General features: G+C 39.3%; 6 protein-coding genes across 20 annotated transcripts in view; 1 reads left to right on the top strand and 5 right to left on the bottom strand.

Moving 5' to 3' along the window:
- Window positions 1–145: 145 nt before the first annotated feature.
- Window positions 146–3,922, bottom strand: LOC110117165 (4-coumarate--CoA ligase 1-like). Its single transcript, XM_048654896.1, has 7 exons — window positions 3,769–3,922; window positions 3,561–3,695; window positions 3,257–3,464; window positions 2,688–3,166; window positions 2,229–2,628; window positions 1,900–2,132; window positions 146–1,727 (listed from the first exon to the last, which is right to left on the bottom strand). The coding sequence occupies exons 1-7, from the start codon at window positions 3,781–3,783 to the stop codon at window positions 1,578–1,580; spliced, it is 1,620 nt and encodes a 539-aa protein (XP_048510853.1). The 5' UTR covers window positions 3,784–3,922; the 3' UTR covers window positions 146–1,577.
- LOC105688744 (luciferin sulfotransferase-like) lies at window positions 3,746–6,003 on the top strand. 3 transcript variants are annotated; one of them, XM_048654912.1, is made up of 6 exons: window positions 3,746–3,885; window positions 4,106–4,930; window positions 4,990–5,086; window positions 5,170–5,471; window positions 5,544–5,638; window positions 5,705–6,003. In XM_048654912.1, exons 2-6 carry the CDS (start codon window positions 4,735–4,737, stop codon window positions 5,996–5,998), a joined length of 984 nt encoding a protein of 327 aa, XP_048510869.1. In that variant the 5' UTR covers window positions 3,746–3,885; window positions 4,106–4,734; the 3' UTR covers window positions 5,999–6,003. The 3 variants fall into 3 exon arrangements, with proteins under 3 accessions (XP_048510869.1, XP_048510870.1, XP_048510868.1); XM_048654913.1 differs by lacking the exon at window positions 3,746–3,885 and having other exon boundaries at window positions 3,941–4,338; window positions 4,624–4,930; XM_048654911.1 differs by lacking the exon at window positions 3,746–3,885 and having other exon boundaries at window positions 3,941–4,338; window positions 4,411–4,930.
- Window positions 6,004–6,356: 353 nt separating this feature from the next.
- On the bottom strand, window positions 6,357–8,263 carry LOC105688783 (GMP reductase 1-like). Its single transcript, XM_012405325.3, has 6 exons — window positions 7,954–8,263; window positions 7,751–7,870; window positions 7,349–7,606; window positions 6,896–7,084; window positions 6,625–6,827; window positions 6,357–6,557 (listed from the first exon to the last, which is right to left on the bottom strand). Exons 1-6 carry the CDS (start codon window positions 8,038–8,040, stop codon window positions 6,371–6,373), a joined length of 1,044 nt encoding a protein of 347 aa, XP_012260748.2. The 5' UTR covers window positions 8,041–8,263; the 3' UTR covers window positions 6,357–6,370.
- A 2,020-nt stretch (window positions 8,264–10,283) lies between these two features.
- On the bottom strand, window positions 10,284–12,902 carry LOC105688782 (4-coumarate--CoA ligase 1-like). 2 transcript variants are annotated; one of them, XM_012405323.4, is made up of 7 exons: window positions 12,609–12,902; window positions 12,377–12,508; window positions 12,068–12,275; window positions 11,506–11,981; window positions 11,027–11,426; window positions 10,726–10,955; window positions 10,284–10,507 (listed from the first exon to the last, which is right to left on the bottom strand). In XM_012405323.4, the coding sequence occupies exons 1-7, from the start codon at window positions 12,609–12,611 to the stop codon at window positions 10,340–10,342; spliced, it is 1,617 nt and encodes a 538-aa protein (XP_012260746.2). In that variant the 5' UTR covers window positions 12,612–12,902; the 3' UTR covers window positions 10,284–10,339. The 2 variants fall into 2 exon arrangements, with proteins under 2 accessions (XP_012260746.2, XP_048510854.1); XM_048654897.1 differs by lacking the exon at window positions 12,609–12,902 and having other exon boundaries at window positions 12,068–12,314; window positions 12,377–12,509.
- A 369-nt stretch (window positions 12,903–13,271) lies between these two features.
- LOC125500782 (4-coumarate--CoA ligase 1-like) lies at window positions 13,272–16,439 on the bottom strand. Its single transcript, XM_048654898.1, has 7 exons — window positions 15,894–16,439; window positions 15,662–15,793; window positions 15,353–15,560; window positions 14,791–15,266; window positions 14,325–14,724; window positions 14,009–14,238; window positions 13,272–13,790 (listed from the first exon to the last, which is right to left on the bottom strand). The coding sequence occupies exons 1-7, from the start codon at window positions 15,894–15,896 to the stop codon at window positions 13,623–13,625; spliced, it is 1,617 nt and encodes a 538-aa protein (XP_048510855.1). The 5' UTR covers window positions 15,897–16,439; the 3' UTR covers window positions 13,272–13,622.
- A 124-nt stretch (window positions 16,440–16,563) lies between these two features.
- The window catches only part of LOC105688774 (kazrin), a 63,057-nt gene continuing 55,634 nt past the window's right edge, over window positions 16,564–23,986 (bottom strand). For 8 of the 12 annotated variants that reach the window (XM_048654886.1, XM_048654876.1, XM_048654878.1 and 5 more), the window contains 4 exons: window positions 21,174–21,363; window positions 20,364–20,390; window positions 19,345–19,365; window positions 16,564–18,600 (listed from right to left, as the gene is read on the bottom strand). In XM_048654886.1, the coding sequence (XP_048510843.1) occupies window positions 18,352–18,600; window positions 19,345–19,365; window positions 20,364–20,390; window positions 21,174–21,363 (487 nt within the window). In that variant the 3' untranslated portion in view covers window positions 16,564–18,351. The remainder of the gene's footprint in view (window positions 18,601–19,344; window positions 19,366–20,363; window positions 20,391–21,173; window positions 21,364–23,986) is intronic. The other 4 variants (XM_048654879.1, XM_048654880.1, XM_048654881.1 and 1 more) reach the window with 4 other exon arrangements.

The raw sequence follows: 23,986 nt of genomic DNA, 5'->3' as shown, positions 1-23,986 counted from the left end.
TTAACAGTTAGTAAAACGGAGAAATATTAGACTTTGCTGTCTTTTCTTTGGCTTCAAAGAAGCACATTTTATGCGTGTGGAAATAATCTGATAATTGGACGTCTTGAATTGAATTTTCATGTGGTATAGGAAATTTTCTGATGCATAGAATAAATTTTGTTCTTTTATTGGCATTTTTCTATACGTCAAATCATGAAGATTGGCAAACATAGAAATTTGAATAACTTCAGGTTTGCAACCGATAATATCGAGGTGTGACATCTGCTTTCTATTGGCATAAACTTTAGGGGTGAAATTTTAGATCAGAAGCGAAGCTCTACAAACCTTCTTATAAATAAAGCTCATATTATAATGCTATGTATAATATTTTATATCTCGTTTGAGTCTTAACAACATATGCAAATGTTTGTTGTGCCCCATCAGTTTAAGTTTTGCTTATAATCTTGCGAGGTGTGGAACTTTGCCAATGTTACTTTAGAGTAAACGCCAATATCGCGTTATCGTATACACCCGGAATGATAAAGATCTTAGCAATAATTTTTAATCCGAATAAAATTACCCGTTGTGAAAAACGGGTATCTGTCGATTTTCACAGTTAAAATCACGATCATCGATTAAATGGGTGCCACGCTCCGCGGGCGCGAAATAAATCCCGAAAGTGCTCGTAGATCATTCCAATATCAATACAGAGGTGGGCAGAAATTTTTATTGTAGTTGCTAGAAGTATGGATCTCGTTAAGTTGGGATGCTGATTTTTGTTTTTTTCCTCTCTTCCACTCTCGCAAGAATTTCCAAATAATTAATCAAAGTCAGATTTGAAATTGAAAAATCTCGCAGTTCTCGAAAGCAAGATTGAAAAAGAGCCTTTCAACGTGACGCCGAAATTCCATTTATATACCTTCGGGGTGATGTGAGTTAAAATCTCGACGCAGGTTTCCAGAATTACAATAATTAGCGGTGTTTGTAGTATACTATGTAAAATCAATCATAGATCAGAGACTCGGTTCGCAGTTCGAGAACAGTGCCGCGTTATTTAATCCACGGATTTCACAAGCAGTGAAATTGGTCCGGTGCCAATTTTACGATTTGCGTTCTACTCTGTTCCGTTACACTAGTATGACTAAGAATCAACGTAATATTTTCCCCTCCAAACTTAAACGCCGCAATTGTGGGTCGAACGGACTGACGTTATATTTTAAGTAACAATGAGATGTTGACCGCGATCGTAGTAGATATCATCCTCTGTGGCATGTAAATTCTAGGATATCCATAATTTTAGGTAAGAAGAAAACACCGACGTCGGTTACGAAAATATCGCATGCCGCATGCGGGGTTCAACCATCAATCTTCAGTAGAATTATTTGAACAATGTTTTATTACCTCTGTGCAGCCTAGATAATGAAGCTAGCTGTTGTGCGTCTCACCGGAATTGCGGAGCGAGCCGATCAGTTCATTGTGCAAATTTAGTGTAGCAGTAGACTTGCAGAGAATACCAAAAATGAATAGCCATGGGCAAAATTTTGAAGCCGTTAGATAGCCGCGAATATTTTCCATGTTAACTTTACCCCCTTGCCATTTTACAAAGTTATCAGGTTACGCAGTGCGTGCCGTTGGATTTTATTCGATGAAGTTCTCGGGATACGGTCGATGAATTTTACACCACCACGTAGCCGTTTGGTATCTGCTACTTGAGCGGCCACCAAATCAACCAACTCTGCTTCGGTCACCTGAAAAAGGTATTGAGAGCGAGATGTGAGACCTGCAAGAATTACGTGTGCCTTTCGAAAAAAGTACCACAGGTCAATACTTTCGAAATTTCCGATCACTCGATCGTTCGACGGTGTGACCGTTTTTCGGAAAATTAATTGGAAACTAGATAGCATTGATATAAAAATCAACCTCGACATATTCCGGTGCTCTGACAACAAAAGCAAGGGGGTGTTCGTCGTCGACGGGATGTGGCATCCCTACGACGGCCACGTCGGCCACACCTGGATGAGACGAGAGGATTGTTTCAATTTCGAATGGCGAGACGTGAAAACCGCGATACTTTATCAGCTCCTTCAACCTGTCGACTATGAATACCTCGCCGTCCTCATCATAGTAGCCGAGATCACCGGAGTGTAGCCACCCTGAAACAAGATAAATGGAATCTTTGTTAAGAGAAAAAAAAAAAAGACTCGACACTCGCGTTTGTCGCTCGTGAGCAACGTATATGAAGTATCGACCTTTTTCATCTATCGCACTGGCCGTAGCCTCTGGATTGTTGTAGTAAAAATTCATCATAGTCGGAGCTTTCAAGTGAAACTCGCCGCGCTGATTGACCCCTAACTTTTGCCCGTTGTTCGGATCGACTACTTTCAATTGACAATTTATTGCGATCAGACCAACCGAGCCAAGCTTCGAGTTGGGCGATGATATTGACACGCAGCCACCGAGTTCCGTTGATCCATAGCATGGGTAAATATTGACGTTCGGTAAGACTTTTGCCAGGGCTTCTTGAGACGCGACACTCAGCGGTGATCCACCGCACATGATGTGCTTCACAGATGAGAAATCGTGCCTCGTAATGGAACCGGAGTTCAGTAGTCTTTTTATCATATTGGGAGCCATGAACACCCAGTCGACCTGCCGATGAGAGTGAAAATTACAACTGGGTCACCATTTATTGAATTCAAATATTTCACCTTGAGTTCTTCGATGATTTTACAGGCGGAATCTTCCTCGAATGGCGGGGCTATCAATCGTGCGATATTTTTATAAAGGCTCATGAAAAGGCTCAGCATTGAAGTCAGCCACGATAACGGTGAATAGATGAGACAGATGCTATCCGTTATCGCGAGAAAGTCCGATTGGTGCAACTGTTTGAGGATACCGCCGTGACTCAAAGCAACACTTTTCGGTAGACCTGTGCTTCCAGACGTGGACATTATGACGGCGATTTCCTCCGGTCTTTCGATCGGGGTGCACTCGAAATCCTCCACCTCATCTTCTCCTGGCTCAGCGATAACGCTTTCGTAGTCGAGTAATCCGGAAGCTCCACCGAACACAATTATTGTTGCGTCGAGCTCCGCCTCGTTTGCCGCCTCAACGATAGTCGAAACTAGTTCCTCGCAAACGAACACCATCTTTGGTTTAGTGGTATTCATGAGGTGTTGGAAGTTCTCTGCAAATAATGATTCGCAATGCGAATGTCGTTATTCAATGTTACGTTCGTCGCACGAACGTCGTTTCCGAGATAATTAATTCATCGTACTCGAAGTCAATCCTGTGTCCCAAGGGTAAAAAGCCACTCCCAGATAGAGCGCCCCGTAGCAAGGCATCGCGACGTCCAACGTATTATTGGAACAGATTGCGACGACATCCCCTAAAACAAGTCCCTGACTTTTCATCCATAACGCGCACCTGACGCTCCTTTCACGCATTTTTTCGTAGGTTTGTACCTCGTGCGTTAGCGTGTCGATCTGAAATACGTTGGTAATTTTTTCCGCTGTTCTAATCGGAAGGTTTTTCTGTCAGTCCGATCGGATTACGTGATTCCACGGAACACATATACTGACCTGACCTACGAGATGTGGTTGATCTTTCAGTCTGTCTAGTACAAATTTTCCTAGACTGTTGTAATCATTCGTCACTTTACAGAATGGTTCGCTACCCTTGAGCACATCGTTCTCAATGGTAAAGTTTGAGGCTTTCTGAAAGCAAAGATAAAAACTGGGCGTACCGAAAATTCCGAAAATTAATCACGTGCGTAATCGTGAGGCTTACCACTTCGCTGTCCATTCTGATCGAAATATCACGCCGATTTGTCCTATTCTGCGTAATTTTCTACCGCGATGGTAAAACTGAGAGGCGGTGAAAGCAGCAAATGACGTAGCCAGCAAGGTAGGGAAATGAACAACTGGACGGTATCGATGAATAAATGGGGGAAATCTAGAAGGTCGAGTAATCAGTGGGTTTATCGTTCATAAATTATCCGAACGTATCTTACAATAAGATAAAGTCTTCGTAGCGTTTCCAATTCACGTAACAGTTCATAGAGCTGAATAAGTTAGCGTAATCGATGTGAAGACCGTTTCCTATAATTACCATATTATACCCCCAGGAAGTCTGAGGAAGTATGTGAAATAAATGATGGAGTTATGAAGAAAAATTTACCAATTATCGACCTCTGTACACGTACACATCGAAACGTGTGGTACGATCTCTTAAATGAAACGAATGTCATTAAATGGGGTTCGGGAATTTTCGCACCAGACGGGTACCCAAGAAGTCTTCGGTCACGTCATATTTTTTTCGTGATCAATTTAAATTTCAAAACTTGATTCAAATTATGTGGTAAGTAATACCCTAGATACATTAAACCGGAGCACGAAAATTATTCGAGTGCATGTTTACTCGTTCTTCTAGAACTTGAAGCTTCTTCGTATTATCATCTTCCAAGTTTCGTTATGTGAGACGTTCTTCCTAGTAATTTTATTCGTCTTCATCGGACGTTACTTCTGATAAAGCGGTCTAGATAGTCACGTAGCCTTCGCACCAAAGTCAACGACCAGCTCGTGTAGTAGGAATTCACGAAGCGGAGGCACAATAACGTAACATGACATTGATTCATATTCGCAGCAAACCTGTGCTCCTGATTTGAGTGGTCGAAAATTCTTCTTCGATCGGTGAGAAAAATATTGAAAAATTTGAAAATATTAAAGTTGTGAAAAGGAAAATCGGTCAAGTACAATGGAAAATAAATGTGTGCCTCTGAAAGGAGACCTCGTCGACCTCCTCTACAAGTCATTTTACAACAGTAGTGATCATGGTTGGGTGAAACTTGAGGGATGCGTTCTACCTGGACACTATAAAAAGTTTGCCGATGTGATAGAAAACTTTGAAGTTCGTGATGCCGACGTCTGGGTCTGCACGTTTCCTAAATCAGGTAATTAAAATTCCATAATTAAAGAGACAGATATCTTGCAACTCTTTCTGTCGATTCAGGTACAACTTGGACGCAAGAGATGGTCTGGTGTATTAAAAACGAATTGGATTTCGAAGGAGCCAAAGTGATCCTCAACGACAGGTTTCCATTTCTAGAGTCCGTATTATAAATCAATATGATAATATAGTCAAGTTATGCCTGTGTAATGGAGTAGGAATAATCGAGTCGTTTTTTTTCAGACTATCAGCTTTGTGGGACTTTTCAAAGATAGTAGAACGGGATCCGAGTCACCATTTTCCAGAATCGTCTATGAATAGTATGAAATATACGAGCCAATTATCCAGCCCACGATTCATCAAAACGCATCTTCCTTTTCATCTACTTCCTCGGCAGATCAGGACCAGAGAAAAAACTCCGAAAATCGTTTACGTGACTCGTGAAACGAAAGATGTTTGCATATCATTTTATCACCACGCTGTTCTTATAGAAGGATTTGTGGGAACCTTTGAAGATTTTTACACTCTATTCCTCGATGATAAGAGTGAGTACAAAATTCGACGAACCAATTTCAGCATATTGAAAAATATTAACACCGTTTTTCGAATGTTTCTAGTTTTCTACTCACCGTATTGGCAACACGTACTGGGTTATTGGGACCAGAGGCACCAGCAGAACGTTTTGTTGCTCAAGTTCGAGGACATGAAAAAGGTGAATTGGTGTATTTTTTAATTCGTAATTTTAGTCATCACTAATCGGAAAAATTTTGCTAAGCAGGACCTACCTTCGGTGATAAAAAAGACAGCCGATTTCTTCGATAAGAAATTTACGAGCGATGAGGTCGCACTTCTCGAGAAGCACTTAAGTTTTGAGGGGATGAAGGCGAATTCAGCTGTGAACAATGAATCGGTCATAGAGGAGTCTCAAAAGTTTAATGCCGGAGAACGAAAGGGAACATTTCTACGGAGTGGCAAGGTCGGGCAATGGAAGACTGGGATGACTGAGGAACTTGCACAGAAATTCGACGAATGGACCGAGTCGAAATTGAAGGATACAGATTATTTGCTGTAATTAGGAATTAAACTCGAAAACTATCCGAAGTTAACGCTCTCCATTGCCGAAATCTATAAATACTAGGGATCTGCGTTTGCAGCAAACATCTTTTTCTATTGATCTCAGACCAAAACTTTTGTTGTCGACATCGAAATACCAATTCCTTGCAATTTTTATGTTTTTGATATTTTTATACACACTATAGGTAGGTAGTAAGACATTAGAGCAAATTGTTGAACAAGAAGGGTGTTCCACGATTCTATCGGAAGGTGTAATTTCTTTTCCCATGAAACTGGAAATAAAATTCACGTTTATACGTCGAGCAGGCTAGAAATGACAATTTTTTTCTTTTTCCAACTACGAAACTTCGCTTCTTGGCGATAATTTTTCTCAGGATGGTCCGAAGACGGTGTTGACGGCACGAGCGCAGCGTACAAAGGTTGTCCGCGAAGGAAGTTCCCGAAGTGATTCAGCGCCGACATAAGTACAGGCCGAACGCAGACCACCGAGGATGTCGAATACCGTGACTTTAACGTCTCCCTTGTAAGGAACCTCGACGGTTTTTCCCTCGACGGATCTAAATTTAACGAAAGCTCAGTTCCTGGTCAATCGTTACTCAAAAAAAACAATTCACCATTTATCACCTGTACTCGGCGACGCCACCGGAGTGTATTTTCATAGCAGTTGAAGAACATAATCCGTAAAAAAGCTTGAATCGTTCACCATTTCTCTCTATCGTATCCCCCCCACCTTGATCGTGTCCACTGAGCATCCCTCCGAGCATGACAAAATCGGCGCCTGCCCCAAAAGCTTTCGCTATGTCTCCAACGCAAGTGCAGCCTCCGTCCTACATATCACAAATAGTGACTATAGTTACTTTTTCACCTTTGCGTTATACAAAATATCGTTACTCACAGCGATTATTTTGGCTCCCAAGCCGTGTGCCGCATCGGCGCACTCTATTATCGCACTCAACTGGGGGTAGCCAACCCCCGTCTTGGTACGGGTCGTACACACGGAACCAGGACCGATTCCGATATTCACGATGTCAGTACCCGCGTTAACCAAGGCTTCAACCATTTCGGGGGTCGCGACATCCCCAGCCTGGGAACACGCGAGTTCTTAGCATTGGGAATACGTATGTCGATTCGCGATCCGTAAAAAACATTTCAGTCCACAACTACTTGGGTACCGACTAAAATTGACGTATTGAAAGGGATCAACATTTCACAAGGAGATCGGTGATCCAGAATAGTGATTATCGGAGCCAAAGAACTATGAGGTATGACATTGCAAGCTTAGGTCGAAAGAGAAGAAACTTTGAAAAATAATAACTGTGGTAAAATAATGCGACCATCAATCACTTACGATTATCGTATGATTCGGAAAAGTGGCGCGGACCTTTTTGACGTACTCTAAAAAGTGTTCGGAATAACCATTGGCGACGTCACAGGTGATGAACGCGATTTCCGGAGCAAATTTCATGATCTCTGAGATTTTTTGAAATTCAGAATCCGAAGTACCCGCACACACGGACACATTACCGAGGCACTCGGGGTTATCTCTAGCGAAATTTCTCCAATCCTCGATCGTGTAGTACTTGTGAATAGCCGTTAACAAACCGTGCTGAAAATTGATATGGTGACATGGAAATAAAAAAATGCTGTAGGATATTTATCAGAGCGAGACTCGATTGCATTCGGAACGAATCTAGAGAAGCTTATCGTATTCGACGAACGAATTCACAGTAATAAATTTAATAAGACGAACCTTCGAGAGCGCCTTGGCCATTTCAAAAGTGCCTGTTCCGTCCATATTGGATGCGAAAATCGGTATACTCTTCAATGTACGTTTCGAGTGTGGAAAAGTTATCTCTGTGAAAAGGTCCACCTTTGGAAAAAAAAAATTTCATCTCATTCGGACGTGATTCAAGACTCAACATTTTCGGAATAATGATGGAAAGAAAAAATTACCTCCATTCTACTCTTGATCTTGCTTCTTCTCGGACGTATTAGAACGTCCTGGTAATCTAGTTTCACACCGTCGATTATAGTAGGCATAGTTTTCCTTTTTCTGGGCTTGTTTTGTCAAAATGAAACGATGAACGTGACTCGATTTTTCCTACCAACTCTCGCTCAATATCTCAAACAAACTGCAATTACTTCCAGAATCGGTTTCTACTTATACCGTAGTTTTCATATTCATCCGACTATTATCAAATATGTTCTCCCACTCATTTGAATTATACATAGGGGAGACCGGGGCAAGTTGGAGGCTGGGGCAAGATGACGAATTAATTGTTTTTAGAATATTTTGACAGATAGCGCCGGGTAAGTTATCAAAAAGTGTTAAACACTCTTCTACGCAATAATATTTGCGATATAGCTAGCGTGGCAAGGTCATCCGGCTTTTTTACGGAGGCATTGTGGTTTCAGACGTGTGCGAAGTAACATTTGGAGCTCAAGAAAATAGTTGTATACAACTACAGATAAGCAAGATCGGACTTGTGAATTAATACTTTATATCTATACGCATATAGATCCTAGAGATCATAGAATCTCCGAATTTTCACCAATGTACTTTTTGTGGGGTTCTTTTTTTGCAAATAGTGGCAAATGGGGCAAGATGGTGGGGGCAAGTTGACGGATCGTCCTTATCGAGATCTTCGCATGTTGTTTAGTTAATCGATATTTAGGCTACATACGATTGTGCAGCTCATTGAATAATTCGATAAATAAATAAATGAATAAATTTATTCACCATTCAATGTTGGCATGTTCTAATGTCGAAGGAGCAGCTCAGTTCGTTTGCGACCGGTGTTAATTATCAGTATATGTATATCTAAGCTAAACTACATAAACTATACGTATTTGTATTTTCATATCTTTTATGGATTTAAATAAACTGAAGTATATTTTGACGAAAAAAGTATTTTTTTAGGCCCATTAAACCAAAATCTAATATTCGTCAACTTGCCCCGATAGGTTCGCCATCTTGCCCCGTGGTCGGGGCAAGTTGACGAATTTGCAGAATTTCGGAAAAATGGAAATTACGTAGTTTGTGAATGACCGAATTCAATGTCAATTTTTTTTTTAATAGCTAACATCTCATACTTTTGAAAAATACCAAAAGATTTTGAAATTCGCTTACAATCGATTAAAAAACCGCACTTGAAGCTTAACGTCTCCAACTTGCCCCGGTCTCCCCTAATCTTTTACGTAGTGCTCTTCTCCTCTCATGATTTCTGTATAATTTTGATATCTGTGTCATGATGTAAGTACTACTTAAAAGAATCAGAGCAAACGACGACTTCTGCGCGAAAGTGATCGATTTCAAAGGCCTCATGAGATTCGGAAGAACGCAGGTAAATAGATGAATTTTCATTGTACTTGGCGTTTTCTTCGTCTCAGAACGATTGATGTTCAGAAATTCACTGTTTGAAATCAACTTCAGGGCAACGTATCAAGAGTAGGGATTATTTTCTTTGAATCGGCTCCACGTGCAATTTGCGAAATGAGTTGGGCAATTGCATCAGCCTTGGAATGCTTTTTTTCATTTTTCTCCTGGCTTTTTGCCGCTGTGTTACGCCCGTTTGAAACCAAAAATTGTTCCGCGTCGTCATATTTTCTCCAAATCTTCCTGTATTTTAACGTCATTGAAATTGAAGAAAAATTTGTTCATTTTTTCAATTTTTCAACCCATTTTTAATGGAGAATATGGCGAAGAAAAATACCACAGTGATTGGGGAAGGATTAATGCAGGTCCGTGGCTCCTTACGAGTTTTACCTTAGTTGTAGCCCGGCTATATTCGAGTTATTCGGCGATCATATCGGAATCCAAAAATATCCAATCAATCTGCAAGAAGAGAGTGATTTTGAACTGGGAGTTCGAAGAAGTGAGAATGTGATGCGATGTGATATATCAATGAAACTACATATGTCAACGGATGCTAGAGCGTAATATCTTCTAATCTAAAATATGGGAAGGTTCGGCTTGCTGTTCAACTTGTCACTGTGTGACTCAATAATATCATTGTGTTAAGATAAGCAAGGCTAGGGTGATAAGTTCTAATGTCAGTGATGTGTCAAGTCTGATATACAAGTTGTGCTATTTATTACTCTTATTCAACTTGTTCTCTCCTTAGTGGTTACCAAGCTAAACCGAAGGATATATCTGCTAATAACATGTACCGTCGAGTGAAAATTCTTCGAGCCGTATCAACGTCTTGTAGTAATCAGTGTTGTAATTGAATGATGATGGAGAAACTTAGGAGTCAATATTTAATTGAATATTATTCATCATAAAAATTCAGTAAGTCATTTATTGATCGACATCTTTGTGAAGATTGATGTATGCGAGTCAATTCGAATGTTCTATCTCGGACCTCGCCCATTGACGCAATTTTGAACGTTCAAATTTAGCTGAGGCTGTGTACGGCATTTCGTCGATAAATCTGACGCCCCCACGTAGCCGTTTAGTTTCTGGGACTTCAGAGGCCACGAGATCGACTAACTCCTTTTCAGTCACCTGAAAATTTTGAGGAATCAAGTGTCAGTCCAGCAAGTGGTTTGTGAAACACAGGCCGCAATTTTCATGTGCCGAGATTTCTCGGCCAGACAAAATGCGGCTCAGTTTCAGCCATTCAATGGTGTCTCTCAGTTTTCGGAAGTTGATTAGAGATTTTCTAGCGTTGATTGTCGAGATACTTAATTAGTGTCAATGAAAAATGAATAGAGAAGACAAACTTTTCTGCCCGGAGCTGGTACCACAAAAGCAATCGGATGTTCATCGTCAACGGGATGTGGCTGTCCTACGACAGCTGCTTGTTTCACCCCGGGATGAGATGAGAGAATGGCTTCTAGTTCGTACGGCGACACGTGAGCACCACGATACTTAATCAATTCTTTCAACCTGTCAACTATAAAAATCTCGCCGTTTTCGTCATAGTAGCCAAGATCTCCGGAGCGTATCCACCCTGATATGAAATGGAAGGTATTGGTATTCGATTGAATTGACATCGCCATACCAACTGAACTTGGCACGAACCTTCTTCGTCGACTGTATCAGCTGTAGCTTTCGGATTGTTATAGTAAAAGCTCATCATATTCGAAGTTTTCATGAGCAGCTCGCCCCGCTGATTGGGACCAAGCGTTTGCCCTGTGGTCACATCGATGACTTTCAATTGGGCATTCTCAATGATGAAACCACATGATCCAGGCTTTGAATCAGCCGTCTGTACCGAAAGGCAACCGCCTATTTCCGTTGATCCATAGCCCATGGTGAGAACGATGTTGGGTAGAACTTTGACAAAGTCTTGGTAGGACGTAACACTCAGGGCTGAGCCACCTGTGGATACACGTTTAACGGAGGAAAAATTGCTACTCCACGGAATGTCGGATCTGAGTAATCTATTGATCATGCTAGGAGTTAGAAATATCCAATTGACCTGTAAAGAAGATGAGCGTTCTCGGTGATTCGATTACCTCAATCCAAAATCACCATCGCGAGTACAGGTATGCACGTACCTTGTATTTATTTACAATCGTGGATATAGACTCTTCGTCAAAAGGTGGCGATATCAACCGGGGACTATTGTGGTATATCATCGCGAACAAGTTCACAATTCCGGTCAGCCATGATAGAGATGAAAATATAAGACAGGTTTTATACGTCATGCCCATTGCATATGATTGATACATCTGCTCAAGCAAAGCCCCGTGACTTAAAGCAACACTCTTCGGTGGCCCTGTGCTCCCAGATGTAGACGAAATAACGGCGATCTCCCGTTTTCCAATCGGAGTGCACGCAAATTTCTCGACCTCATCCTCATTCGCGTTACTGATCAGACTCTCGTAGTCTAAGAATCCAGGGACTTGAGAGAACGTGATTATCTTTATGTCATGTTTTATCTGCTTTGCCGCTTCAGCTACAGCGAAAGCTGTCTCTTTGCGAACGAATGCTATCTTGGGTTTCGTGGTCTCCATGTAATGTTGGAAATTCTCTACAATTAATAATTGTCACTCAGACGATGTAATCCTTCGTTCTACAACAGTTTGAATATTTCGTCGGTGTAAATCAATTTCCTACTTGTAGTCGATTCCGTGTCCCAGGAATAAAAGGCTACACCGATATACAAGGCTCCCAAGCCAGGCATGGCATTGTCTAGCGTATTGTGAGAGCAGATCGCGATGACATCGCCAGGGACTAAACCTTGCGACTTCATCCACAAGGCGCATCGCACGCTTTTATCCCGCATAATTCCGTAGGTGTATTTTTCATCGGTAGCGATATCGATCTAAGAGGAGATTTGGCGATTTTCTTTATGAAAATTCTTCTGGAAGTTCATCAATTGTAGAAAAGATTTAAGAGCATATATTACTATTTAACTATACTTACCTCACCCACCAAATCTGGTGTACCTTCCAGTCTATCCAGTATGAATTTTCCAATGCTGGTATAGCCATTTATCACTGGATCGGAGAACTCTCTTCCCTTCAGTATATTGTCTTCGATTCTGAAGTTCGAATTCTGGGAAAAATATATGTAAAATAATATGTTCGACTTTGAGAACGTACAAGAATCAAGTTACTTGTGATGAAAGTCAAATAAGTTTCATTCGTTTACTTACCATTTCAACGTTGTCAATAACTAATTTTAGAAATCGAATAGATTCCGTTACTCTACGAGCGATAAGTTCACAGGGAGCGAGTCCCGAATTAACTTGTTATCAAAAATAGTGTCTTGAATGATATATTCTGATAAATATTACACAAAAATAGACCATGACACGTGTTACAAGTACTTGATCTGTCGATGGGGATGGTCGACCTTTCCAATAAAACGGAAATGATCACGATTCTGAATCAACTGATCGTTCACCTTTCATGTGGACGTACTTTTCACGAATTGATTCAATTTAGCTCTTGGTCGCGATCGAAGGTAATTGGAGATAACATGTTATCATGATTCGCTAAGAGGACGTTCGAATTAGAATTCAATTGTCATGAACTCACACATATGATATAATCTGTTTACATATTGCTTTGATAACTCGGTTATTCGTTACATCGGCATGATCAGTGGATATCAGATATAGTTTATTAATTAATTGCCGCCTATCTTATCGCGAAGATACAAACTGAAAATTCGATTGAATCTTCGGATGTACCGAGCTTGAGATCATAGCATCGCTCGTTTATTTCTTCTAGTTTCCCGGTGTAAAGTATACTATAGGTTTTTTTTTTTGAGAGTAAGAAATTGCACATCGTTCTGGATCATCGAAAGACTATAATGGATACATAATGTTTGTTTTATTTTTCGTATTAGGTACAGCTGCTCACACAAATATATACATTACGTTCTGAACACATTTACAAGTTTTAATTACGTATTTATCATCATTCGAACGTTTATTCGTGTCTAGTATGTTTTTTTTTTTGTTCACCATCAATCAATCATCGTCCTGAACGCGTATCTAGAACATCTCCTTAGATTGTGCAGGGTGCTTTTATTTATTATATTCTATTTATAATTTTTTCTGTGAACACAATGGCACCCGCTTTGTAATGCATCCGAATAATTCCATCCATTCCAAAAATTTTACGTGGCAATCATGAACTTTGTGAAGATTGATGTATGCGAGTCAATTCGAATGTTCTATCTCGGACCTCGCCCATTGACGCAATTTTGAACGTTCGAATTTAGCTGAGGCTGTGTACGGCATTTCGTCGATAAATCTAACGCCACCACGTAGACGTTTAGTTTCTGACACTTCAGAGGCCACGAGATCAACTAACTCCTTTTCAGTCACCTGAAAATTTTGAGGAATCAAGTGTCAGTCCAGCAAGTGGTTTGTGAAACACGGGCCGCAATTTTCATGTGCCGAGATTTCTCGGCCAGACAAAATGCGGCTCAGTTTCAGCCATTCAATGGTGTCTCTCAGTTTTCAGAAGTTGATTAGAGATTTTCTAGCGTTGATAGTCGAGATACTTGATTAGTGTTGATGAGAAATGAATGGAGAAGACAAACTTTTCTGCCCGGAGCTGGTACCACAAAAGCAATCGGATGTTCATCGTCAACGGGATGTGGCTGTCCTACGACAGCTGCTTGTTTCACCCCGGGATGAGATGAGAGAATGGCTTCTAGTTCGTACGGCGACACGTGATAACCACGATACTTAATCAATTCTTTCAACCTGTCAACTATAAAAATCTCGCCGTTTTCGTCATAGTAGCCGAGATCTCCGGAGCGTATCCACCCTGATATGAAATGGAAGGTATTGGTATTCGATTGAATTGCCATCGCCATCAAGCGCAGCTTGTGACTAATCGAACTTGGCACGAACCTTCTTCGTCGACTGTATCAGCTGTAGCTTTCGGATTGTTATAGTAAAAGCTCATCATATTCGAAGTTTTCATGAGCAGCTCGCCCCGCTGATTGGGACCCAGCGTTTGCCCTGTGGTCACATCGATGACTTTCAATTGGGCATTCTTGACGATGAAACCACATGATCCAGGCTTTGAATCAGCCGTCTGCACACACACGCAACCGCCTATTTCTGTTGTTCCATAGCCCATGGTGAAAACGATGTTGGGTAAAACTTTCATTAAGTCTTGTCGAGACGTAACACTTAGGGCTGAACCACCTGTGCATACACGTTTAACGGAGGAAAAATTGCTACTCCACGGAATGTCGGATCTGAGTAATCTATTGATCATGCTAGGAGTTAGAAATACACAATCGACCTGTAAAGAAGATTAGCGGTCTCAGTGAATCGATTGTCATTCTCGCGAGTACAGGTATGCACGTACCTTGTATTTCTTTATGATCATGGATACAGACTCTTCGTCAAAAGGTGGCGATATCAAACGGGGAATATTCCGATATATAGTCGCGAACAAGCTAATAATTCCGGTCAGCCATGATAGAGATGAAAATATGAGACAGATTCCATCCGTTATGCCCAAGGCATATGATTGATGCATCAGCTCAAGCAAAGCCCCGTGACTTAAAGCAACACCCTTCGGTGGCCCTGTGCTCCCAGATGTAGACGAAATAACAGCGATCTCCCGTTTTCCAATCGGAGTGCACGCAAATTTCTCGACCTCACCCTCATTCGCGTTACTGATCAGACTCTCGTAGTCTAAGAATCCAGGGACTTGAGAGAACGTGATTATCTTTATGTCATGTTTTATCTGCTTTGCCGCTTCAGCTACAGCGAAAGCTGTCTCTTTGCGAACGAACGCTATCTTGGGTTTCGTGGTCTCCATGTAATGTTGGAAATTCTCTACAATTAATAATTGTCACTCAGACGATGTAATCCTTCGTTCTACAACAGTTTGAATATTTCGTCAGTTTAAATTAATTTCCTACTTGTAGTCGATTCCGTGTCCCAAGGATAAAAGGCTACACCGATATACAAGGCTCCCAAGCCAGGCATGGCATTGTCTAGCGTATTGTGAGAGCAGATCGCGATGACATCGCCAGGGACTAAGCCTTGCGACTTCATCCACAAGGCGCATCTCACGCTCTTCTCCCGCATAATTCCGTAGGTGTATTTTTCATCGGTCACGGTATCGATCTAAGAAGAGCTTTGGCGATTATCTTTATAAAAATTCTTCTGGAAGTTCATTAATTGTAGAAAAGATTTAAGAGCATATATTACTATTTAACTATACTTACCTCACCCACCAAATCTGGTGTACCTTCCAGTCTATCCAGTATGAATTTTCCAATGCTGGTATAGCCATTTATCACTGGATCGGAGAACTCTCTTCCCTTCAGTATATTGTCTTCGATCCTGAAGTTCGAATTCTGGGAAAAATATATGTAAAATAATATGTTCGACTTTGAGAACGTACAAGAATCAAGTTACTTATGATGAAAGTCAAATAAGTTTCATTCGTTTACTTACCATTTCAACGTTGTCAATAACTAATTTTAGAAATCGAATAGATTCCGTTACTCTACGAGCGATAAGTTCACAGGCCGCGAGTCCCGAATTAAGTTTTTATCAAAAATAGTTTTTTCAATGATATATTCTAATAATTATCACACAAATATATACCATGACACGTGTTACAAGTACTATTTCAGTAGATGGGGATCGTCGTCCTTTCTAATAAAACGGAAATGATCACAATTCTAAAACAACTAATCGTCTACCTCTCATGTATACCTCCTTTTTATGAATTGATTTGATTTACCTCGTCGTCGCGATCGAAGGTAATTGGAGATAACACGTGATCATGATTTGCCAAAAGTACGACCGAGTTAAAATTCAATTGTCATGAACTCACACATATGATATAATCTGTTTACATATTGCTTTGATAACTCGGTTATTCGTTATATCGGCATGATCAGTGGATATCAGATATAGTTTATCAATTAATTGCCGCCTATCTTATCGCGAAGATACGAAGTGAAAATTCGATTGAATCTTCGGATGTACCGAGCTTGAGATCATAGCATCGCTCGTGAATTTCTTCTAGTTTTCCGGTGAAAAAAAATGCCTTAGGTTTTTCTCAAAGGTAAAAAATTCCACATCATTTTCGGCGTTTTGGATTATTGAAAGACTGTAATGGATACATAATGTCCGTTTTATTTTTGATATTAGGTACAGCTGCTCACACAAATATGTACATTACGTTTTGAGCACATTTACAATTTTCAATACCGTATTTATCATCATTCGAACGTTTATTCGTGTCGAGTATGTTTTTTTTTTTTTTTTTGTTCACCATCAATAAATTATTATCCTAAACACGTAGCTAGGACACCTCCTTAGATTGTGCAGGGTGTTCATATTCATTTTATTTTATTTCCAATTTCTTACTGTGAACACAATGGCGCCCGCTTTTTAATGCATCCAAATAAATAATATAATAATTTAAACCTTAATTAATTTAGCGAAATAAATTACTTAGGTACGTGAAATTTGTTCATTCAATTATTTATAGACGCTTAACTATCGTATTAATCTCCCATTTCCCCAACAAAATGGCGATAATACTTTCCTCCGGTATTCCAGTAATTCTCGCCACGGAATCGCAATCATAATTTTGTATAAACTCATTGAGATTCGTCAACGAAAATATTGATGTCCAATACCGCGATTGAATTATAATTAAATCACATATTTCAAAAAAAAAAAAAAAATTCGTAAGCGGTGTTACCTTCAAAATATGTTACATTAATTCGATTTAAAATGATGACGAGTTTATCGATGACGGTTGTACTGGACCATAATAATTAGAATAAATAACTTCGTCGGATGTTGACCATCCCGTTTTGTGATAGGCAATCACGTGATAGACAGAGGATAGTTGAAATTTATAATAAACACTACGAATTTATAGTAGCTATCTTCATATTATATGTATCTATATTTTTGAACGTCTGATACGGATTCCGTTTAGTCTTTAATACTTGACTTCAATACATAATTACAATTACATGAAATTGGGCTGCTATACATACATTATTGGTAAAATGCCCGAATCTTGGAATACATTATTATTTCACACCGATAGCTGCTAGGGACAACGAAGGATGACGTGTACGTTCTTTGTATACGCAGGTGAGGAGAATAGCTATTGTAATTATGCTTCGGAAAAGGCTATGGAGTCAAAGTAGTACTGTATGCTCACCTACATCTACTTACGATCTCTTCCATCCTGAAAAATTAGCAGACGACTGAATTTATCACGTAGGATATCGTTAGCCGTGGAATAGAAACTAGCATGTCATGATATTATCTTCATCACCGGTTCACCGGTTTTCATCTTTTTTGGCACTTTTTTTTTCGTTTCATTTTCCAATTTTCAACCGCCGTCGAATGAAAATCTGCGATACTTCAAGTGTTCAACAACACGTTGGGTTATCAGACACAATGAGATCCTTAGAGTTTCGATACTTTGACCTAAGAATGCTCGTTTCATCGAAAAGGATAGAACGACCGATCAGACGGTCCCCTCGCATTCTCTCCGACAGGGATATCAAAGTAGGCTTGACAGTTTTCGGGACTCGACTCTAAATTTTCAAGCAAAGTAGTAATCCATCTTCGAATTCACCTTGGAAATGTTACCCGGCTCTTTGGCAACAGAAGGCCAAGCCTCCTCCGCCAAACTTCCATAGTGGCGTACCCCCGATGGAAAATTACCATCCGGACTCTGCGGTGAGTAGCAACCACCGCTCCTCAGTGGATATCCGTAAAGGCTACTCGGAGACGCGTAATATTGCGACTCGCTGCCTGTTTGGAGTACGTTACTGTACCCGGAATACGAGCCATAATGTGATGACTGCGATGGCGAATGACCCCGTTCGCTGAGGCTTCGATATGGCCCTGGGTGTCGGGCCTTGTCCTCCTGTCAGACGGGTGTGCTGACCGCTACGCTACTTATGTATTCGATATCCCCGATACTTTTCACACGTCGATGTCGTTTTCCGGCCGAAGGTCTCGGCGGTAATTGTGGCGGGGGTGGCGAACCTCCGCGACTTCCGATGCTCCCGTGTTGCATGTACTGGCACTGGCTGACCAGACTTCCGGTGTCCGAAGATGACGACGGCGACGCTTTCTCGCTACGGGGACGGAGACCGAGTGCTCTGCTCAGCGATCCCTAGAAAATTTCACGATGTTTGTCAAAAGATCAAATTCGGCGAACGGACGATGATCGAGGAGGGAAGATGCAGAACAAAAGCAGTTTAGGTTTTGTTTCGTAGACTGCGATCTACCAAGTTGGGCGTGTGGTCTATGTTCGGCACGAGTTCTCTCGCCGCATTCAAATTCTAACAATTCCATCGGAGAAACTAAGCATTCTGATCAAGATTTTTATGAATTTTCGAGCGAGCGATTTTTTTTTTTTTTTTTTTTTTCTTCAAACGTTATTCGGTTTTGAATGCGGTAGAGAGAAAACGTGCGATGTATCCGTGATTAATTCATTCGAATAGGAATAGTGGACACAACTGTTTTCAATAATGGTCGAGATTAGGATTTTTATATCGGATTTCTTGTCCTCCTACACAATCTAAATATCAACCTAATGATTTCATTGTCAATTCGATGTCAATTAGTCAACTTCCTTTCAAACGAACGACATTCAACTTACCGATGAATGTCGTCGGAAATATGATCGTTGTACGATGTGAAAAAATTTCAGACCTACGAACGACTCGCAAGGTTTTCATTTGATTTTTCAACTACGAGGAATGATATGTACTAGAACGTGTTTCAGGTGAAATGACGATTAAAATTGTTAAAAAGGAGCGTTCGACAGATTTTCTAGATGGGAGATGACACACAATTGTATGATGAGAGGGAGGGTGTTTAGAGAAGTAGTTGGGCTATTTAATTTTTAGCATACCTGAGAGCTCCTCCACGACAACTATTAAGGACGAGAGAGGTCAGTTAAGAACCGACACACCATCGACATTTAAATCACATATTATATTTACAATAATCGACCGTGTTATTGTTTCATGACGAATACGGACATGAACTTGTTTAGATTTTAGTTATTATCGTATGGTAACAGGTAGTTAGTTTATATAATAATTAATAATTGGTTAATTGAAATCGATGATGGTCTAGGGCACGGGTAAAATAAGTTTACCCATTCTATACCTTTTCTTTAGAACGTACATGATTTTAACTTACACGAATTTATAATTTACATATACATATAAGGAAGATTTTTCTGTTTCTGGTATCGGTATAGGTAATAGGTAATTGTTAAATGGTAAATGGTAAATGGCAATGGTATGGTATGTACATATACAAGTGTTTACAGTGTCAGCTAATTTAGATATACAGTCATCGATATAGTGACTACGAAGTGTACAGTGATAGCAGCATACAGGTATATTAGTAATATATGACATAAAATTCTATTATCCAATCGTCAAATCTTTCAAATACACTTCTAATCACGCAATTTTTAGGCTTTTCATAAATCAGTCTTCATCATTACCAATCAATTTTTATCTGCAGACTTTACCAATTCAAAAACAATCAAATATATCCACAATCGAAAATAATCAGATCATAGTGTGTATGGGACCAAAATTATTAGTTTACAAAAAAAAAAATTACTGGTACATCTAAACAAATCAATTTACCGTAAGATTTTAATTCTTGTATTTAAAAACCTGATATCTTTTCCTCTTTCAATCTAAATCTAGAAATAATTAAGTTACCCTGTAGCTGCGAGTTTTATACGGTAAAAGTATTGTACATAATATATTCTCTTCATTCAATTTTTGGAAAACATAAAGAACGAATTGGAGAAATAAAAATCAAAAAAAAAAAAAATCATATCATTTATTTTCGTCTAACGAAACTCACGACTTTATAGAATATATATATTGATAAGTAATAGCGAACCTTTTTCAAGTGAAGAAGGCTGCAGGTCTGCCGCGATCCACAGAATGCAGAGATAATTTTTCCACTCTTTTATTATTTTGTTTTCTTTAATTTTTCATCTGTTTATTTAATAACGTTAAACGACATTGCGATTATGTAGTACACATATATACGTATTCCATAGCTCACAGCAGGGGTCGTCCTTTGCAAGGGATTATTTTCAAGCACACATATAACAATATGATATATATATATATATATACATTTACCGATGATTGATGATATCATTAACGTGCGTAGTTAAAAGCATTTGCATGCAACCGGGCAAACAACAACCAAAAAAAAAAAAAAAAACAATAACGAAAAAGTAGTAAAGTGAGTAGCCGTAAAATCGGTCGTACAATTAACGATGCATCCATATTTTTCGATGAGATATCGTTCTCGAGAAAGCACACTCAAAAAATCACCCGGGCATATAAGTCCTTGAACCGAAAGTCACAGTAATCGAATTCCACAGATGTCGCGTGAATTCTAGCAACGATTTCGATCGCCTGGGACGAAATCGATCGATGAATTTCCGCAAACAGATGTGAATTCCGATTTCTGTTTTGAAAAACGCTAACGAAACGGAGGTGACCCGACCCGACCCCACCGAACCCAAGATAATCTCATTCGAGATACAAATGTACGACGTCATATGAGGCACAAGATCAGTGGGATAAATGAAAACGGTGAAGTAAACGTTGATAAATTTGAATAAGACAAGTTTCGCTAGCATCACGTAACGTCATGCAGGGAATAATAAGCGCGGGAAGTGAGATGGTTCGTTACCCTTAAACTGGATCTTCTACGGTCGACGGTGTTGCTGTTATGGTTGGCCGCCATGTGCAGTGCCGACAGGGAACTTTGGTGATGCTGAAGATGAAAGGCTCGGTTTCCACGACCCAAACTTCCCCCAGCGCTGACGGTGCTAACCGGTCTGCTCCCGACGCTGCCACGGGGGACGACCTCCAGTTGACCTCTAAGCACACACACACCCGTCCTCATTCATACATGGCTTTCCACACCGTTGGAATAATTAAATAAAATAAACGAATAATTGAATAATTTGAACCACCCACACACACGTTTAATATACCTGTATATACCTTTTCCACATTCGATTAATGTTTCGACTCGACCAACGATACAGTAAATATTCACCCTTCGTCTGTTCCGAACACAAGGCACGTTGAACATTGAACGAAATCAACGTGAAATTATATTTGTTTCTTCGCTCTTTCTTTTCACTTCGGATTTCCTTCATCTAACTAATAAAGTGCGAATATTTACTGCAGTCGCTAATTGCCTGTTGGTTGTATTTTTTTCAACCACGTATCAAATACATATGTATAGAAAATACCTAATTACAACATAAATAATATACATACACAAGCATTCTGTGCTCCATTGATATAGAACGTAGGAATTGGGCTCTAACAGTCTAGTGCGCCATCCACACTTATATATATATGAATTGAAATAAGAGTTTCAGAAGAAAAAAAAAAAAGAAAAAAAAAAAATGATGAGGCGATCGAAATCGATGCGACAGAAATAGACGATTAGAGCCAGGTAAACGTAACATCGAACAGTAAGAAATGTAATATTATATTTAAGATTTGCAAAATAAATATGAAAAATAATAAAAAATCAAACGTAAAATGTAAATGAATAAATAAATAAATCGATAATATATGCAATTAGTGCGATTCCTGGACGATTGAGGGATGCGTTCCGACGAATGTAAAGAGGTTTTCCTTATGTATTATAAATGTAAAAAATCACAAAATAGCAGCACCGGTGCATTGGAGTATCAACGAACATCGAAAATACGACTGACTAACGATTATTCTGGATAGAAAATAACCACGTTAATTGTTAATTGATCAATTTAAACATTTGATTAAAATTACGACGTTTGTACATTGCTGATAATCAACCGTTCGAAGCCTGAAACAGCCACGTAGATTATCCAAAATAATGAGACTACGGTAATCTATTTTTGACTTTTCTCTTCTGTTGCAAATGACGGAACTTCTTCCAACCAGAAATCACACCACAATCACTAATAACAATGTGTGCTGTACATAGCGCGAAGTGCATTGCAAGCAGCAACTGTGGGCTACGGCACGCCTATACTTTACATTCATTTTCATTATTTGTTACTTTGATTTTTTGATTTTTTTTTTTTTTTTTCTCTCACTTCGTATCATAAAAATCCGAAGTACAGATGGACGGTTTTTATCTGTGGGTCGTACGATCATAGTTAATCGAATAATATGTGTATATAATATGTACATACATATACACACATATTCGGATCAAGTAGCAATGTAAAAAAAATTATTTTTACGGTTCGTCATACGACAAAAAAATATATATATACATATATATGAAAAAAAAAAAAATAAACAAATAATCAATTCACCATATTAAATAATTATCAGCAAGTAATAATTATGAATGTTTGTATATGTACATTATGTTGATTGTATATAGGTATATTGTATCGTATCGTATATGACAGCTAAGTGTGTGTAACCCTGGAAAAGCTCAGGTATATCGTGTGTATGGTTATTATAAGGGTAACATTTCGACAATTTATAGATTTATCGGACCATCTCAACCGCGTTCAGATTCCCCGATAAATCTCTACGGTAATTCTTTTTGCGTATTTTTTGTTCCATCACATTTTTCCATTGATGAAACGTCTCCGTTTCGAATCACATTGAGTTGTCCTCGTTCGGTATATGACAATCGTTAATTAATCTTCAAACATTTGTACGGACGTATCACAATTAAAGAGATGAGAATTGCCGAAAAAAAAAAAATAATATATATTTTTATGTAAGGACATATTATTACTAACGCAATCGCGACACGAAATTTATTGACGTCATTATAAAAAGGGTCTTCAGCCTTCACGACTTGATTATTACTTGGTAACGTGTTAGAGAATCGTGTCACGGCGGAAATTTTTCTCGCGATAATTAATAAGCTAATTATATTATCGTAGCTGGCGTTGATCGTATTAATCTGAAAACTCTGACCCCTTCTATGAAAATAATGATGATACGTTATTACTGTGCAATAGTAATTTTCCGGTGGCCTTCCATCGCTGACCCCGTGTTAACGCGTGCCTACTATCTAACTACGGATAAGAATCAATTCGCGCAACACTCGACGACCGTCACTACGATAAATCTTATTAAAAATATTACAGTTACGAGTATGAAAATAGGAAATCGCGACTACCGATATGCTAATTGTTAGTACGCAATTAATATCCAACGATTTCAATGTACAGGATGATCAATTTTAATCGATTCAAGGCGATACCTCGAAAAATTGAATTTCACGGGAGAGAAAATTTTTTATAAAGTTCAAGTAATCTTTATGCGAAATTTTTCGTTCTACGCGGCTGTGATGTATCATTGATATGCAATTCTATTTTATAAGACCGAGTTGAAATGAAATGATACGGTAATTTGAAAACCAAAAGGTTAACAAATTGTTTGAATTATATTTTATATTTTCTCGTATACGATTATCCAATTTTACGATTATCGTCAAGGATTGATTAGAACGAATAACCTCGTATAAGT

The sequence above is a fragment of the Athalia rosae genome, chromosome 4, assembly GCF_917208135.1.
Source record: "Athalia rosae chromosome 4, iyAthRosa1.1, whole genome shotgun sequence".
Taxonomy (NCBI): Eukaryota; Metazoa; Arthropoda; class Insecta; order Hymenoptera; family Athaliidae; genus Athalia; species Athalia rosae.
Note: the sequence above shows the minus strand (reverse complement) of the source record. Positions and strands in the feature narration are given on the sequence as shown.

Coding starts and splice junctions, on each gene's coding strand:
- LOC105688744 (XM_048654912.1), top strand. CDS start 4,735: ATGGAAAATAAATGTGTGCCTCTGAAAGGAGACCTCGTCGACCTCCTC. Junction 4,931..4,989: donor CTGCACGTTTCCTAAATCAG/GTAATTAAAATT, acceptor CTGTCGATTCAG/GTACAACTTGGACGCAAGAG. Junction 5,639..5,704: donor AGTTCGAGGACATGAAAAAG/GTGAATTGGTGT, acceptor TTTGCTAAGCAG/GACCTACCTTCGGTGATAAA.
- LOC105688783 (XM_012405325.3), bottom strand. CDS start 8,040: ATGCCTACTATAATCGACGGTGTGAAACTAGATTACCAGGACGTTCTA. Junction 7,871..7,953: donor AGATCAAGAGTAGAATGGAG/GTAATTTTTTCT, acceptor TTTTTTCCAAAG/GTGGACCTTTTCACAGAGAT. Junction 7,085..7,348: donor TTCCGAATCATACGATAATC/GTAAGTGATTGA, acceptor GCGTGTTCCCAG/GCTGGGGATGTCGCGACCCC.
- LOC105688782 (XM_012405323.4), bottom strand. Junction 12,276..12,376: donor CACCAGATTTGGTGGGTGAG/GTAAGTATAGTT, acceptor ATCTCCTCTTAG/ATCGATATCGCTACCGATGA. Junction 11,982..12,067: donor GGACACGGAATCGACTACAA/GTAGGAAATTGA, acceptor TATTAATTGTAG/AGAATTTCCAACATTACATG.
- LOC110117165 (XM_048654896.1), bottom strand. Junction 2,629..2,687: donor AAATCATCGAAGAACTCAAG/GTGAAATATTTG, acceptor TCTCATCGGCAG/GTCGACTGGGTGTTCATGGC. Junction 1,728..1,899: donor GAGCACCGGAATATGTCGAG/GTTGATTTTTAT, acceptor TACCTTTTTCAG/GTGACCGAAGCAGAGTTGGT.
- LOC125500782 (XM_048654898.1), bottom strand. Junction 15,561..15,661: donor CACCAGATTTGGTGGGTGAG/GTAAGTATAGTT, acceptor AGCTCTTCTTAG/ATCGATACCGTGACCGATGA. Junction 15,267..15,352: donor GGACACGGAATCGACTACAA/GTAGGAAATTAA, acceptor TATTAATTGTAG/AGAATTTCCAACATTACATG.